At 47.7% G+C, this 17,061-nt stretch overlaps 2 protein-coding genes across 7 annotated transcripts in view; both read right to left on the reverse strand.

The window, feature by feature from the left end:
* Window positions 1-498: 498 nt before the first annotated feature.
* RPS26 (ribosomal protein S26) lies at window positions 499-3,169 on the reverse strand. Its single transcript, XM_003252830.3, has 4 exons — window positions 2,855-3,169; window positions 2,422-2,599; window positions 1,527-1,657; window positions 499-603 (listed from the first exon to the last, which is right to left on the reverse strand). Exons 1-4 carry the CDS (start codon window positions 2,855-2,857, stop codon window positions 568-570), a joined length of 348 nt encoding a protein of 115 aa, XP_003252878.1. The 5' UTR covers window positions 2,858-3,169; the 3' UTR covers window positions 499-567.
* Window positions 3,170-6,573: 3,404 nt separating this feature from the next.
* IKZF4 (IKAROS family zinc finger 4) overlaps window positions 6,574-17,061 on the reverse strand; it is a 31,491-nt gene continuing 21,003 nt past the window's right edge. For all 6 annotated transcript variants that reach the window (XM_030822464.1, XM_030822462.1, XM_030822465.1 and 3 more), the window contains 3 exons: window positions 12,266-12,415; window positions 11,654-11,785; window positions 6,574-10,402 (listed from right to left, as the gene is read on the reverse strand). In XM_030822464.1, coding sequence (XP_030678324.1) covers window positions 9,642-10,402; window positions 11,654-11,785; window positions 12,266-12,415 — 1,043 coding nt within the window. In that variant the 3' untranslated portion in view covers window positions 6,574-9,641. The remainder of the gene's footprint in view (window positions 10,403-11,653; window positions 11,786-12,265; window positions 12,416-17,061) is intronic.

Consider the following 17,061-nt stretch of genomic DNA (forward strand, 5'->3'; position numbering starts at 1 on the left):
CTAATCTCCCTTTATTTCACACAGCTATGCAAATTGTGGGGCCAAGGACACGACCACAATTAAGGTTTAATTTACATAAATAGCTAGGCGAGGTGGCTCAAGCCTGTAATCCCAGCACTTTGGGAGGCCAAGGCCGGTGGATTAACTGATGTCAGAAGTTCAAGACCAGCACGGACAACATAGTGAAACGCCGTCTCTACCAAAAATACAAAAATTAGCCGGGTGTGGTGGCAGACACCTGTAATCCCAGCTACTTAAGAAGCTGAGGCAGGAGAATCACTTGAACCCGGGAGATGGAGGTTGCAGTGAGCTGAGATCACGCCACTGCACTTCAGCCTGGGCGATGAAGACTCCGTCTCAAATAAAAAAAAAAAAAGAAAAAAATTAAATTACATGAATAAGCTTTCTTCCCCATGAAAATAATACGTGTCACTTCACACTTGGTCTTACACACAAAATCCCCACCCTATCTGGCACAGATACACTTAACAAGCAATATTAAGTACAACTTCCATTTTATTTTTCTCCAGAGAATAGTCTGTCTTCAGTCTTTAAGAACTCAGCTCCTTACATGGGCTTTGGTGGGGGACGTGGGGCAGCACCCTAAAAGACAAAGAAACAAAAGAGTAAATTAAAACCCATGGATCCAAGACTCCCTTCCCCCAAAAAGAACTTGACCACCATCCTCTCACTAACTGATGTATTCAGGCTACGCATGGGAAGCTGGTAGAGGTGGAGGGAGAACACTACTCTGCATCCTAAAAACCAATTCTGATTCTAACAGTGCTTTGCAGTGTCTCTAAGCATGTTCAGGTGTGGGTCTCACCTGCCTTACAGCTTAACCTGAGGCACAGACCTTAATTTGATACCCCCTGCACCACAGGAAGATGCAACTTTTTTTTTTTTTTTTAAGAGACAAGGTCTCACTTTTGCCCTGGCTGGAGCGCAAGTGGTATAATCACAGCTCACTGCAACCTGAAACTCCTGGGCTCAAGTGATCCTCCTGCCTCAGCCTCTTGAGCAGCCAGACTATAGGTTCACGCTACCATGCTTGGCTTCCTTCTCAGTATTTTTTGAAGAGATGGGGTCATAAACTGCTGGTTTCTAGCAATCTTCTTGTCCCAGTCTCCCAAAGTGTTGAGGTTACAGGTATAGGACACCGTGACCCGCCAAGATGAAATTTTTTTTTTTTTTTTTTGAGACGGAGTCTTGCTCTGTCCCCCAGGCTGGAGTGCAGTGGCGCGATCTCGGCTCACTGCAAGCTCCGCCTCCCGGGTTCACGCCATTCTCCTGCCTCAGCCTCCCGAGTAGCCCGCCACCGCGCCTGGCTAATTTTTTGTATTTTTTTAGTAGAGACGGGGTTTCACCGTGTTAGCCAGGATGGTCTCGATCTCCTGACCTCGTGATCCGCTCACCTCGGCCTCCCAAAGTGCTGGGATTACAGGCTTGAGCCACCGCGCCCGGCCAGGATGAAATGTTTTTAACCATCACTCCCCTGGCTTCCATTCTCCTTTTAAAATACTCACCGCAGGTCTAAATCGGGGTGGGGGTGTTCGGTCCTTGCGGGCTTCACGAGATCGATTCCTGACTACTTTGCTGTGAATTGCACAACTCACACAGTAATGTAACTTCACATACAGCTTGGGAAGCACATAGGCTAAGGAATAAAAAATAGAGTTATACTGGTATTATATACCTATCTTGCTTTTTTGTTACATTAACGAATAGCATCTTACATGTTTACGTCAACTAAAACTAAACCTATTTAAATGCCTGGCAGGCACATAAAAGCACCCCCAAAGCACCTGTTCAGCCCAACACCTGAGCACATATGTATAATCCTCAGTTTTACAAGTGAATTAATATCCCACGTTGAGTTCATCTTGACACAAGGACCAGACTGACACGCTAGATGCAATAAACCAATAATCCAGTTCCTTCTACAGCTACACCCGCCCTAATGCCTACCCTGAACCTTGCTCTTTCTATAAAAGTAAGGAAAAAAACAAAGCGACGTTCTTATTGCTCCAAACATCATCCTTGCACACCGAACTAGAGGGCCTCCATCCTCGAAACGTTGAAGACACTCTTCCTCACCTGTATATTTTCACAAGTACTCAAATAATCAATAGTACAAGAATTGTCAAATTTACCAAGTTTCTAGTTTTTGGAATCTCATAACCGAAACAGGCAAACCTTTACCTCAGAGTAAAGGCTGTGCACTCTATCACAAAAAGTCACCCTCTGCCCAGAAAAGAATCAAAACGGCCAACAAGAGAATTCTCTTCTACCAGCAACAACCTTAAATACGTGGAAACTGCCTGAGAGGCTCCAAAGAACAGAGCCTGCAGAAGGGCGAGGTTGGGCGAAGGCTTTAAGGTACTGGCATCCTCACGCAGTTCGCGCCGGTGACCCACTTACCATCGAAGACGCTCGCTTCAGAAATGTCCCTGACTGCTGCGGCCTCCACTATGTTTCGAATGACGAATTTCTTAATGGCCTTGTCCTTGGGCACGCATCGGGCACAGTTAGTGCAGCGAATAGGCTGCACGTGGCCGCGGCCCTTTTTGGCACGACCATTGTTCCTTCTTTTCTTTGTCTGCAACAGGATGGGAAACCTGTTAGGAAGACGGCGCAACTTACCCAGCCTCAGCCCCTTTCCGGCCACAAGCCGCACCGGCAGCTTCCAGGAAGGCGCCGCTCGGATCTCCTGTTTCTCCGCAAATCCCGCCAACCCCCAGAGCAAATGAAATGTACACTCGGTCCACTCCTCAGCCGTGCTCCAGGCTCTCAAACCCCCACAGTCCCAGAGTCTGCACCCGAACCCCCAACCTCCCCACGCAGCAAGACTCACCATTTTGGAGGCACGGACCGGAGAGAGGAAGCGGTGTGTGGCAGGGCCCTCTTATGTAGCATGAGATCCCTACGCGCACACCGGGAGAATCCTCAGGAGACGGGCTTCAAGAACGGCAACTCACTTTACTCAAATATTCCTTTATATTCAGCATTTCTGCTGAAATCTAGGGTGGAAATGCGTTCCTAGTGTTTATTTATCCATGGAATAAAGTGCACATGGGACTATTTAGCAGGCTGGCGGAAGAAAATCGAGGTTAGGTGTCTCCCAGCAAGCCTTGCGCCGCGCCGACTCGGACGCAATTCTGGACGATGCAGTTTTCCGGTTTAGGCGACGCTAGGCGTGGAAGTTGCCGGACGCTGGACCACAAGGCGCACTCGTTATTAGAGGCCAGAGAGGGAGAGTTGCTTGGTGGGAATTGTAGTGCGAAGGCAAGAGGCCCCTCCTTCTCCCCCACCCCCGCCCGGCCACAAGTCCTTAGACCGAAGGCGGCGCTGCGCCACCGGGGGACGCCCTGGGCTCGTTTCTCTGACAGTCCTGCTACTAGGTAGGTGTAGGATTACGAAGAAGAAGGCCTGAGAGGAAACAAGCATTTTGTGAATACCTCCTTCCAATATGGAGAAAATCCCACAATGAAGTGCATTGAGGCTGGGGCTATTTCTCATTCATCTTTTTATCTCTGGCACAGTGCCTGGCACTGTGGTAAGCGCCTTTATAAATATTAACTCATTTAACTTTGAGCAAGCCTATAGGTAGCTACTATTATTATCCTCACTTTAAAGATTGAAGAATTTAGCTCGGCCTGGTGGCGGGCACCTGTAATCCCAGGTACTCAGGAGGCTGAGACAGGAGAATCTTGAACCTGGGAGGCGGAGGTTCCAGTGAGCCAAGATCGCGCCACTGCACTCTAGCCTGGGTAACAAGATTGAAACTGTCTCAAAAATAAATCAATTAAAAAAAAAAGATTGAAGAACTGAGGTGCAGTAGGTATTCTGGCTCCACTGTACTATGCTGTATGTCACCTAACAAATGGATGGAGGAATAGCCTGGACTAATGACTTAAACGTTTTTCACCCAGATCCATAGGACGAATACATTTTACATTGGTACCCAGTACACACACACACACGATTACATGCACATGCAAAACTGAAACACAAGCTTCATGAAACGATACTTACCCTTGTCATAGGTGTGCTGGTATGTTCTATTCTTTATTTTATTTTTAATCTTTCTGTTCTCTATTTTATTTTAATAAATGCTGATCAAAAACCACGAAAATTATTTCACCACTCATTAGTGAATCTGACCCCTAATTGAAAGATTATGTATAAGCTCCATTTACCTCTGAAGAGCCATCAGAAAGACTTAAGCCTTAGGCTGGGTGCAGTGGCTCACACCTGTAATCCCAACACTTTGGGAGGCCAAGGCAGGCGGATCACCTGAGGTCAGGAGTTCGAGACCAGCCTGGTCAACATGGTAACACCCCATCTCTACTAAAAATACAAAAATTAGGCCTGGTGGCGCACAGCTGTAATCCCAGCTACTCGGGAGACTGAGACAGGAGAATTGCTTGCACCTGGGAGACAGAAGTTGCAGTGAGCCGAGATTGGGCTACTGTGCTACAGTCTGGGCAATAGAGCAAAACTCTGTCTCAAAAAAAAAAAAAAGCAAGCAAGCTTCAGCCTTGAGCAGGAATGGCTGTCCACAGACAGCCAACCACCCAGTTGTCTCCAAAGTTGAAGACACTAGGGTGGCAAGGGAGCCTTCTAGCATTCAGACCCAGGATGGTACAGATGGAAACCATTGTTCATTCATGACTCACTCTAGAGTTTGAACACACCAGGTTCACTTTCTCTCCAGCAACCCATCATGGTTTCTTTTAACCTTTAACCCACTTCTTGGGGCTAAAATCTGTTTTCTTATTTTCTTTTTTCTTTTTCTTTTTTTATTTTTATTTTTGAGACAGACTCTTGCTCTGTCACCCAGGCTGGAGTGCAGTGGCGCCATCTCAGCTCACAGCAACCTCTGCCTCCCGGGTTCAAGCGATTCTCCTGCCTCAGCCTCCCGAGTAGGTGGGACTACAGGTGGGCACCACCATGCCCAGCTAATTTTTGTATTTTTAGTAGAGACAGGGTTTCACCATGTTGGCCAGGATGGTCTCAATCTCTTGGCCTCATGATCCATCCGCCTCAGCCTCCCAAAGTGCTGGGATTATAGGCGTGAGCCACTGCACCCGGCCCCAGCTGATTTTTGTATTTTTAGTAGAGACAGGGTTTCGCCATGTTGCCCAATCTGGTCTCGAACCCCTGAGCTCAGGATATCCACCCGACTTGGCCTCCCAAAGTGCTAGGATTACAGGCATGAGCCACTGCGCCCAGCCTTTTTTTTTGAGATGGAGTCTTGCTCTGTTGCCCAGGCTGGAGTGCAGTGGTGCGAACTCGGCTCACTGCAACCTCCGCCTCCTGGGTTCAAGTGATTCTCCTGCCTCAGCCTCCCAAGTAGCTGGCACTATAGGCACGCACCACCATGCCCAGCTAATTTTTTGTATTTTAGTAGAGACAGAGTTTCACCATGTTGGCCAGATGGTCTTGATCTCCTGACCTTGTGATCCGCCTGCCTCAGCCTCCCAGAGTGCTAGGATTACAGGCGTGAGCCACTGTGCCCAGCCCTTTTTTTTCTAAGATGGGTCTGGAGGCTGCAGTGGCATGATCACAGTTCAGTGCAGCCTTGACCTCCTGGGCTCAAGTGATCCTGCTGTCTCCGCTTTCCAAGTAGTTGGGACTACAGGCATGCACCACCATGCCTAGCTAATTTTAAAATTTCTTGTAGAGATGGTGTTGCCCTGTGTTGCTGAGGCTGTTCTCAAACTCCTAGGCTCAAGTGATCCTCCCAAGTAGCTGGGATGACAGGTGTCCTCCACCACTCCCAGCTTTCCTGTCTGTTTTGACTTTGAATTTGCCAGTTTCAATGGGACATGGAAAATAATAGACTCTAGATAGGAGTGTCTCTAATTTTCACTTCACTGTAATCTCGTGGAAAACAGAAGGCAGACATTACCATATGGAATAGCAATGAGGTAGATGGAAGAGAACAGAAAAAAGTTCAGAGTGAGGAGAACAGAAAATAGTTACTATTCAAGACAGAAACAAATTGATGTTCCTACTTTGGATTTTTCTAACTTAGGGGTTTCACTGGCTGCATTCCCTGGCATAAAGGGATGAGCACATGCTTTGGATCACACACCCCTGGGTTCAAATTCTGGTTCTGTCACTTACTGGCTGATGAGCCTTGGACAAGATATTTATTCTCTCTTGGGCTTTTATTTTTTTCACCAATAATTGTGATCATCCTTTTGTAGGTGTTTCTACAACTCAGTGAGTACTTAGCATTTATGAGATGCTCAAGCAGTGGTAGACCCTATGATTATCATCATTCACATTATTTCACCCTGGGCATAGAATGTGTTTTGTGCACAGTAGGTACTCAACAAACCTTTGATTAATTTCTACTTTGGGTAGACAGGCAAGTCAGACTTTCTCTCCTATCCTGAAGGCACTCCTTCCTGGTAGGAAAATCTCCTCCATTTCCCAGTCTAGGCTGAAAATTCATTTTTATTCACCTCCTAAACTGTTCAGTAGTTGGTATAACATACTGCAAGGAGGACCCCTCCCTCTTAGTAAAAAAGGAAGGCAAAGGAAGTCTGCAAAAACAACCAGAGGTGTTAAATTACTCATGTTTATTTATAACAGACTTTCAGCCAGTACAGTACAAAACTTACAGTAGTATATCTCCGTTACACAAATATTTACTTACAATATATTACATATACAAAATTCTTTGCAATAAGTCTCAAAAGCTAGTTTAACTCCCCTTGAGAAAGGAGAAAAACTCTTTAAAAAGGGGGGGGAGGGGAATCAGAAGAAGAGAGGAGGTGAAGGGGTAAAGGTCAAAAGAGACACCAAACATAGGCTACAAAGGAAACCCTAGGAGAGAGGGAGAAGAGAGGTGGTATTGCACTTGCTTCTGTGTTTATTTTTTCTTTTTGTTCTTCATAACTTCTGATTAAAAATATATATATATATATATATTATGTACACAAGGAAAGAAGCTGCCAGAAGTATTACAAAATCCTATCTGCAGCTTGGACACTGACACAAAAAAACAAAGGTCTGGAAAAGTGTCTACTTAGAAATATTTTGTTTGTGGTATTGATTTTGAATAGCAATATAAAACGAAACACCTCTTTTCTCCATGTGGGTTTCAGTGTGTGTGTATTTTTTTTTCTTTTTCTTTACTTTTTTTTATGCAAAAGGAGCTGGGAGAGAGCATGAGGATGTTTGAGGTTCCAGAGCTGGAAGGCTCTGAAAAGTAGGATTTTGTACCTAAGACCCTGGTTAAAGTGCAGTGATGGTCTGGAGAGAGACAGGATGCCCCCTCTCCCCTCCTTAGCACCTGGTCTTGCCCTTCCAGTCTCTGCTCTCATGGGCACAGAGTATAGCCTCAGAGCATAGTCCTTCATGTTCCGGGAGGTTACAGGTGCCACAGTTGACTGGGGAAGGGGATGGGGGCACCCTAAGGCTCTGATACCCGAGAAGGGACTAGTCCTTATGAAGTGTCACCAAACACACAGCAGACACAGAAGAGGTGGGAGGGGGTAGATCTAACAGGAAGGGCTCAATAACCAGAATAGTTCAGGAAAAGCCCAGATATTAATCTCAGCTCTGCTGACATTCTAAAAAGGAGCTAGCACCCCAGGGTGCCGTTGAGGATTCTTCCTTTCTCTAGAGACCACTCTGCTCTGAGCTAACCTCCCCATTGTCTGCCCTTGGCAGCATCTATTTATTGCTACATTGTCAAGGAGGAACAATCACCCCACAATGCTTCTCCCTGCCAATCTGGTTCTCTTGGGGAAACCTCAGAGTGGGGGAGAAAAAGGAGGACAAAGAGGAGAAAGTTTTTTAGGGTCTCCCTTCCCATAAGAAGGCAAGGTAGACTCCTCTCAGGGCCCTTAGGGCCCTAATCCCAGGGTCTGTTCCTTAGCCCACTCTTTACCATCCCCCCCAAAATATCCCTGATAGGGAGTAAGAAAAGTAGGAGGTAAAAGAGCCAATAAGGAAAGGACATGTGGAAAGAAAGATGGAAGGAGAAGGAAGGGAAGAGAAAAGGAGAGAGAGAAGGACCAAGAGTTACAACTTGTGAGGTGTTATGTTTGGTTTTTACTTTTTTTTTTCTTTAAACATAGAAAAACAGCCTTTGGTTTGAATCTCAAGGAAGCAGAGAGTGGGATGGCTGTGGCCTCGGGCAGAAAACTCTTGTAGAAAGAAACCTCCACTTGCAGTGGAGTTGTATCTCCTTCTGCCCCTTCTCACTAATCCTAGGTTACTCAAATAGCCAGGGGTCTCTGCAGTAGCCAGCAGTACCCCCTCCTACCCTGTGTCTGGGAGCTGAGTGTAGAAGGGGGTAGTAAAGGATGACCCCAGTTCAGTTGCACCCATCCAGTCTTACTGGAACAAGGGTGGAATGGGGTGAAGGGCACGTGCCCATGCTCATGCTGGGATAATTTTTGGTTATACTGAAAATTAGAAGACAGAAAAGAGATACCCGTTTCTCCCTGCCACTGATCCTAAGAACAGGGCCCAGGAGCCCGGGAATGAGAGGGTGAATCCTGCTGGGAGGGAGCAGCAGAAGGCAGCATGACTGAGGGGCTGAAACAACCCCTTGTCATCAGGCAGCAACCCACTAGTTTCTCATAGGATGAGAGCCTAGGAAGGTCACTATAGTGAAGAAGTTTGAGAGGTGGAGGAGAAAGAGAAGAATTTTGACCCACTCCTTTCCCATGCCCTGGTTCCCAATTAGGCACCTGTGGCTCCCAATGTGTCAGAGACAGAGGGTTGCAGACCTAGCCTTGGCCCCTGAGAATATAAAATTGGGGCACTCCAAGGAGAGAAAAGCCACCACTTAATAGACCAGTAGGTTGAAGGGACTAGAGCGTGTGGAGGGGTAGTTCAAGGACAGGGACCAGATCTATCACATCCTAGAGGGAGATCCTGAATGTAGGCTTTGAGAACTCATATTACTAGGGGAATATGACCTATTACTAGGGGAATAGGACTCTCAGTCCCACAGTGCCTGGGGAGAATTTCTTCAGTCCCTCCTAATTCCAAATGAGGAAATAATTCTTCATTCATTCAAGAATAGTGCAAGCTGCCTAAAGTGAGAGGGCACAAGAGGTATGGAGTACCAGGTTGAAGAGTCCCAGAGAGGAGATATAATGCCACAGAGCTAAGGTAGGGCCGGGGGGAGGTATCAGCATCAAAACTGAAGAATTAAGATAATGTAAAGGGTGAGGACTTAAAGCAAGAAGCTTGAAGTCTCTTAGTACTAAGAGGAGCTTCCTACCCCTGGGGCTGCTGGAAGATCTAAGAGAGAAAAATTGGCCTAAAGTGGAAAGGAGCTGTGGACAGGAGGGTGGGGGAGTGGCAAGTGACTGATATAAGTTAAAATTTAAAAAGGCAAAAATAAATCAACTAATAAATAACTCAGTATGCTGGGATGAGAGAAGATAAAAAGGAAAAACATAAGCAAAAGATCTGTTTCATCACAATGCTTAAATCGGTCAGGATAGAGGAGGAGAATAGGTGAGGAGGGGTCAGGGTCAGGTGTGAGGTCAGGTGGCCAGTAGTGAGGGCTACAAAGCAAAACTCCTTGGGAAACGGTGGGGACAGGGATCAATGCCTGTAGGCAGGGCAGTGGAGTGGTGGACTGAGGGGAGAGGGAGAGGTTGCTAGCTCACCTTATGCTCCCCCCGGACAATGTGGGAAGAGAATTCGTACCGGTCCTGGCTGTGATAACCACAGATGTTGCACTCAAAAGGGTCTCTGAAGCCATGGCAGCCCATGTGGATAGTGAACATGACGTGGTCCAGGAAGAGGATACGGCAGTGCTCACACTTGAAGGCCTTCACAGGCTCACCACTCTCGCCCACCACCCGAAGCACTTCCTTGGAGGGGCCTGGGGTGCCCCGCAGTAACCCCTCCTGTGGCTTGGGGTCCTCTTTGGCGTAGGCAGGACTGTGCCGGCCCACCACAATGGTGGGAGGTGGCTGGGGTGGGGGACCCTGAGGGAGGGATACCACCCCTGCAACCCGATCTTCGTGGTTGCTTTCTGTGTCTGTGGAGTCCTGGCAGCCATTGCTGGGGGATGCCCCAGGGTCAGTCAGGGGGCCTCGGGCCCGGTAGAGGAGGGGACCTCCATCAGCCAGGTCCTCAGGTCCCTCACCTGCTTCTCGGGATCCTGGAAGCTCCAGTCGACCAGGGAGGGGCTGCATCTGGGTGTAGACAGAGCTGATGACAGGCGTGAGTTCTGAGATGCAATTGGTGGGTGGAAGGCGGAGGGGACGCAGATGCTCTGCACCCACAAAGGCCAGGGAACTTCCAAAGCCAGGCTCTAGGCTGTGGTGTGCCACCAACTCCACATCCTTTTCATAGCCACCCGAGTTCATGTCATAGGGGAGGTCTGAGAGGCTGAAGCGCATCTGCTTTTCGCCTGTGGAGAAGAGGAACTCAGCAGGGCTGGGTTTGGAGAATTCCTACACTCTCCTCAGGATTACTTCTTTGTTTTCTTACCTGTGGGGCTGGGTGTAACATTATTTACTACGCAGCATTTACTTTCGCAGGGTCAGGTCCTTTGTGGGACTGCTCCCTGACTCTAGGCTATAATCTTAGAGAAGGACTCAATCCCAGCCTATTGATTTTTAATACTTCATTTTATTACTCTCCATAAAGCTCCAGGTCCTTAGAGAGCTAATGACTAGTGCTGGGGATAGGGGGAACCACATACTTATTTCCTCTCTCTGACTCTCTAAGGGCCCACACAGACTGAGGTTCTTGTTATTCTTAAAAACTGAGATAGCCCGGGCTGGGTGTGGTGGCTCACGCCTGTAATCCTAGCACTTTGGGAGGCCCAGGCGGGCGGATCACGAGGTCAGGAGATCGAGACCATCCTGGCTAACACAGTGAAACCCCGTCTCTACTAAAAATAAAAAAAATTAGCAGGGCATGGTGGCAGGCGTCTGTAGTCCCAGCTACTCAGGAGGCTGAGGCAGGCGAATGGCGTGAACCTGGGAGGCAAAGGTTGTAGTGAGCCGAGATCATGCCACTGCATTCTAGCCTGGGCGACAGAGCGAGACTCCGTCTCAAAAACAAACAAACACACAAAAAACTGAGACAGCCCGATGCCTTGACCCTGTCCCTTACAACTACCACAAGAGTCTTCAGTGCCAACCCTTCTCCACTCTCTTTGAGTACATCCTCCCTCTTTACTTTCCCCCTGTCCTGAGGATAGATTTTCAGTATCAGAGGCCACCAGATTGCTTTCTTTCTTTTCTTTTTTTTTTTTTTTTTTTTTTGAGATGGAGTCTCGCTCTGTCGCCCAGGCTGGATGGAGTGCAGTGGCGCGATCTCGGCTCACTGCAAGCTCCGCCTCCCGGGTTCACACCATTCTCCTGCCTCTGCCTCCCGAGTAGCTGGTACTACAGGTGCCCGCCACCACGCCCGGCTAATTTTTTGTATTTTTAGTAGAGATGGGGTTTCACCATGTTAACCAGGATGGTCTTGATCTCCTGACCTCTTGATCCACCCGCCTTGGCCTCCCAAAGTGCTGGGATTACAGGCGTGAGCCACTGTGCCCAGCCCACCAGACTGCTTTCTTTCCCTAAACCAGATCTCCAGACCACACAGCTCAGATTTATTTGAGCTGTGGCTTAAAGCTGATACCTCTTTCCAACTGGATTCTTACCTACAAACTTCTGGGGTGTGGAACGCTTGCGTTTGGTGAGGCTATTGGCCAGACGATCGATGAAAGTTGGCCGCTCAGAGGATGAGTGCAGCATGGAGTCTGGCACCATCTCCAGGTCACGTATTTCGTCACCTAGTGGGAAGAAGGTGGAGACAGGTAGTAGCAGTTGAGTAGGGGTAGCATTGGCCCCACAGCCTTTGCCTGGAGAAAACCAGCAGGTCAGTAGCCAAGGAAGGACATACCAGATGCCTGGGAAACTGGGCTCTGTTTACCCTACCTAAAGCTCACTCCAACAACATTTCAGATCATTTGGGGACAATCATACACATCTGGCCCTTGGTTTTATACTTCTTGTGTTCTCTCTCTCCCATTAGGCCAACGATATAGACCCAAACTTCCCCTACCTCTCGATCTCCCTAAAGCACCCACCACAGACAAGGTTCTCCACCAACTGGGGTACCTAGAATGGGGTGTTTGGCAGATTTACTGGGGTAACCATCCCCTGTTCCACAGACTTCATCCCTCAGTGCGGGAGATACTGGAGTCACCCTTGTCCAGCACTCCCTCTCACCATCCCCTTTTAACTTCCCAGTAGTGCATCGACAGCCCTACCTGGTTGGCCAGCCAAAGCTTGGGCTTCAGTGCTGAGACTCTGTAGGTAGTTATGGCACCGCTCCTTGTGCTCCTCCAGGGTACTCTGCTGTTTGTAGCTCCGGCCACAGTAGTTACACTTGTAGGGCTTGCCCACTGTAGGAGAGGAGACTGTGGAGGAGAGCGGAAAGATGGCATCAGAGCTATTTCTTGCTGTGCCCTGGCTCTGCAGATTCAGCCAAGAGCAAGTATACACTGGCATGGGGAGGAAAGGATGTTGCTAAATTGAGTTCTTCTGCTTGTCTTTCATTCCCCAACTTCAACTGCAACCGTGGACAGATGAACCATATTTGATGATGAAGGATAATGTGCAGTTATGGGGGCAAGGGAATCCTAGGGCATGTGGCTTCAGACTGGTGGTGGGTTTGTTCAAGATGGCCAAATTGCTGCTCAAAGGAAGTGAGGACCCAGGGACTTTGTAGGGGATCATCCCTAGCAGACAGGTAGGCCCCACTGCAGGATCTCAGAGTCTGGGGCCCAGACTGTGGTTTAACCTTTCCATTTGGCAGGCGGATGTAAGTGCTGTTTATCAGACAAGGGGATTTTTTGCTTTTTATGAACTATCTGCTTTGGTTTGGGGGAAACTGGTGGGCTGGCATGACAGAAATGAGAGCCCTTAGATCTGCCAATGTGGGGAGGGGGCAGTTTTCATTGACCTTTACTTGTATTTTGACCTCCAGCCCTAGCCTCGTTTACTGATTATTTTGTCTCTCTGTCTCTCTATGCTGAGATACCAAGAGAGGTCTAGAAAGCCCATCACTGATAGAGTAATTCTGAGAAGAGAAAAAGAATAAAAGAACAGAGAAGAAAATAAAGAAGAGTAAAAAAAAGAGAACACCAAATTTGGATTTGTTTGTTTATGTGCTTGTAATGAAGAACAGGTTATAAAGATCTTGTTTCTACCGAAGAAAAAAAATTGGAAAACAGAGTGGTACTTCATTTAAAGATAACTCTTAAGAGACATTTGTGAGAGGAGAGAAAAAAGTGGAGAGAAACAATGTATTGTATATTTGATGTATCTTGCTGCTATTGAGCAGGGAGACAGGAGAAGGTATCTCTAGGAAGCTGGTAATTACTATTCACCCCTAACCCTGCCATGCCAAAGCTGGGCCTTGACTAAATCAATCTACTGCATTTTACTCAGGCTCTGTAAACTCTTGTATTTTAGGGATGAAATGAACACCATGGTCCCTATCCACCCAAAGACCCTTGGGGAAACGGTTTAACATCTGGGAGAGGAATGATCCTCCAACCGCTTTCTTTTTTTTCAAATTTTAATTGATAATTGATACATAATAATTATACATGTTTATGAAATACATATGATATTTTCATACATGTATGCGACATGTAATGATCAAATTGGGATAACTGGCATATCTGTCACCTCAAACATTTATCTTTTTTTCTTCTTTTTTTTGAAGACAGAGTCTTACTCTGTTGCCCAGGCTGGAGTGCAGTGGCATGATCTCGGCTCACTGCAACCTCCACCTCCTGGGTTCAAGAGATTCTCCTGCCTCAGCCTCCCAGTAGCTGGGACTACAGGCGCCCGCCACCACGCCCAGCTAATTTTTTGTATTTTTAGTAGAGATGGGGTTTCACCGTGTTAGCCAGGATGGTCTCGATCTCCTGACCTCATGATCCGTCTGCTAGGATTACATGATCCCAAAGTGCTAGGATTACAGGCGTGAGCCACCGCGCCCGGCAAACATTTATCATTTCTTTGTATTGGGAACATTCAAAATAATCTCTTCTAGCGATTTTGAAATATACAATAAATTATTGTTAACTACAGTCATTCTACTATGCTGTGGAACACTACAACTTATTCCTCCTATCTAACTGTAATCTTGTACCCATTAACCAGCCTCTCCCTATCCACCTACTCCCAACCCTTCTCAGTCAGCCTCTGGTAACCACTGTTCTACTCTCTACTTTTTTTTTTGAGACGGAGTTTCACCCTTGTTGCCCAGGCTGGAGTGCAATGGCGCGATCTTGGCTCACTGCAACCTCTGCCTCCTGGGCTCAAGCAATTCTCCTGTCTCAGCCTCCCGAGTAGCGAGAATTACAGGCATGCGCCACCACGCCTGGCTAATTTTGTATTTTTAGTAGAAACGGGGTTTCTTCATGTTGGTCAGGCTGGTCTTGAACTCCTGACCTCAGGTGATCCGCCCGCCTTGGCCTCCCAAAGTGCTGGGGATTACAGGCATGAGCCACTGTGCCTGGCTTTTTTTTTTCCGCAAGATAGGGTCTCACTCTGTCACCCAGACTGGAGTGCAATGACATGATCACAGGTCACTGAAGTCTTGACCTCTCAGGTTCAAGTGATCCTGCCTGTCTCAGCCTCCTGAGTAGCTGGGACTACAGGTGTGTGCCACCACACCTGGCTTTTTTTTTTTTTTTTTTTTTTTTTTGTAGTAGAGACGAAGTCTCACTATGTTGCTCTGGCTGGTCTCAAACACCTGGGCTCAAGCGATCTACCTGCCTTGGCTTCCCGTGCTGGGATGATAGACGTGAGCCACTGCGCCCAGCCTACTCCATGCCTCTATGAGATCAACTGTTTTAGCTCCCACATGAGTGAGAACATGCATCCAGTCTCTTTTTTCTTATAATAGGGGTTGCAACAGAAAGCACTTCACAGAGATGGGACCTGACAGTATATCTGTGTCTGCTTCTGTTGTTAATAATCTACAGATCAACATCCAAAATCTACCCAGTTCACCTCACTGTGAGGTTGGTAAGAATTCTAGGGGCCAAGCCATCCTTGTTCCAAACCAGCAGGGGGAGCAGCCCCTTTTCTGAGGAAAAGGAGTACGTATTTCTGGCACTGGACCTTGATGGGGTTCCAGCTAGGCCGAAGAATAGCTATGTGACCCGCAACTCATTTTTCCCCCCAACCGCTTCATTTTCCTTGTCAACAAAATGGTGATAATCACATCTACCTTGGAATTGTTATGAGGATGACATGAAGAAACACAAGTGAAATGCTCTGTAGATATAAAGTATGTATCAACATGATCTTTCTCCCTGTTTCTCCACATACATAGAGATAAAGAGGTCCCGGCCGGGTGCGGTGGCTCACGCTTGTAATCCCAGCACTTTGGGAGGCCGAGGCGGGCGGATCACGAGGTCAGGAGACTATGACCCGTCTCTACTAAAACATAAAAAAAAATTAGCCGGGCGTGGTGGCGGGCGCCTGTAGTCCCAGCTACTCGGAGAGGCTGAGGCAGGAGAATGGCGTGAACCCGGGAGGCGGAGCTTGCAGTGAGCCGAGATTACGCCACTGCACTCCAGCCTGGGCGACAGAGCAAGACTCCGTCTCAAAAAAAAAAAAAAAAAAAAAAAAAAGATAAAGAGGTCCAATTACAAGGTGGGAGAACCTGGAACAAGGTAAGTGGATGGAGAAAGTAGAGGGTGATGAAATGATTGCTCTGTCCCTTTAAATCCTGGCTCAGGAGAGTTTAAGAAGAGAAAAATAGCCAGGAAAGTTTCCAAGGACAGACCCTACTAATTCTTTCTCCCTTCCTTTCTTCCTGCCTTTTCCCAATCTTGAGCTCCCCCCTTTCTGCCAGCTCAGCTCCTGGCCTCTTCCCAAGTCCAATCCAAAAGCCTAAAGCTTAGTAAAATGCCTAAAAAGTGCTATCTGTCTAGCTGATTCAGACAGATACTGATTCAAACAGTCTTGACTGGGCTAGAAAACCTTGTTAATCCAGTTTCCCAGCACTGTTCCAAACATTGATCTCTAGGCACCCTCTGGACTTTCTCTTGCCTCTGGGAAGGTGACAACCTCTGGGATAGGGAACAGAAATAGGATACTCTTCCTATTTGTAAGTCCTAGGCTCCCTTTTTTGCAATTTGAGAGGCCCATGGATATTTCCAGGAGCCAGAAGGAAGTAAAGGAGAGGACAGATTGGTTGCTCAAGACCTCTGGTGGTGTGGGAGGAAGGAGGGTGAAGATGATGACAGGTGTGGGGCCTGGGGCAGATGGAAGTGAGAGGAGGGATCTCCCAGGGGCTTAGATGTTGGGGGTAATAGGGCATGGATTGTGGCATCAACAATCTAAAATACAAAAGTCAGGGAAGGCCAGGCACAGTGGCTGACGCCACGCCTGTAATCCCAGTACTTCAGGAGGCTGAGGCGGGCCTATTGCTTGAGATCAAGAGAAGCCTGGGCAGCATAGGGAGATCCTGTCTCTATGAAAAAATACAAAAATTAGCTGGGTGTGGCGGCATCCTTCCACCTACTCAGGAAGCTGAGGTGGGAGATGGCTTGAGCTCAGGAGATCAAGGCTGCAGTGAGCCAAAATTGCACCACTACACTCCAGCCTGGGCAACAGTGTGAGACACCGTCTTGAAAAAACAAAACAAAAAAACAAACAAAAGTCAGGGAAGGGTGACTTTTTTTTTTTTTTTTTGAGGTGGAGTCTTGCTCAGTCACCCAGGCTAGAGTGCAATGGCACAATCTCGGCTCACTGCAAGCTCCGCCTCCCAGGTTCACGCCATTCTCTGGCCTCAGCCTCCCAAGTAGTTGGGACTACAGGTGCCCGCCACCATGCCTGGCTAATTTTTTTTTTTTTGTATTTTTAGTAGAGATGGGGTTTCACTGTGTTGGCCAGGATGGTCTCGATCCCCTGACCTCATGATCCGCCCATCTTGGCCTCCCAAAGTGCTGGGATTACAGGCGTGAGCCACTGCGCCCGGCCAAGGGTGACTGTTAATAGCCAAGAACATTGCCCCTATTCCTTTTGCTCCAAGTAG

The sequence above is a fragment of the Nomascus leucogenys genome, chromosome 11 (assembly GCF_006542625.1).
Source record: "Nomascus leucogenys isolate Asia chromosome 11, Asia_NLE_v1, whole genome shotgun sequence".
Lineage (NCBI taxonomy): Eukaryota > Metazoa > Chordata > Mammalia > Primates > Hylobatidae > Nomascus > Nomascus leucogenys.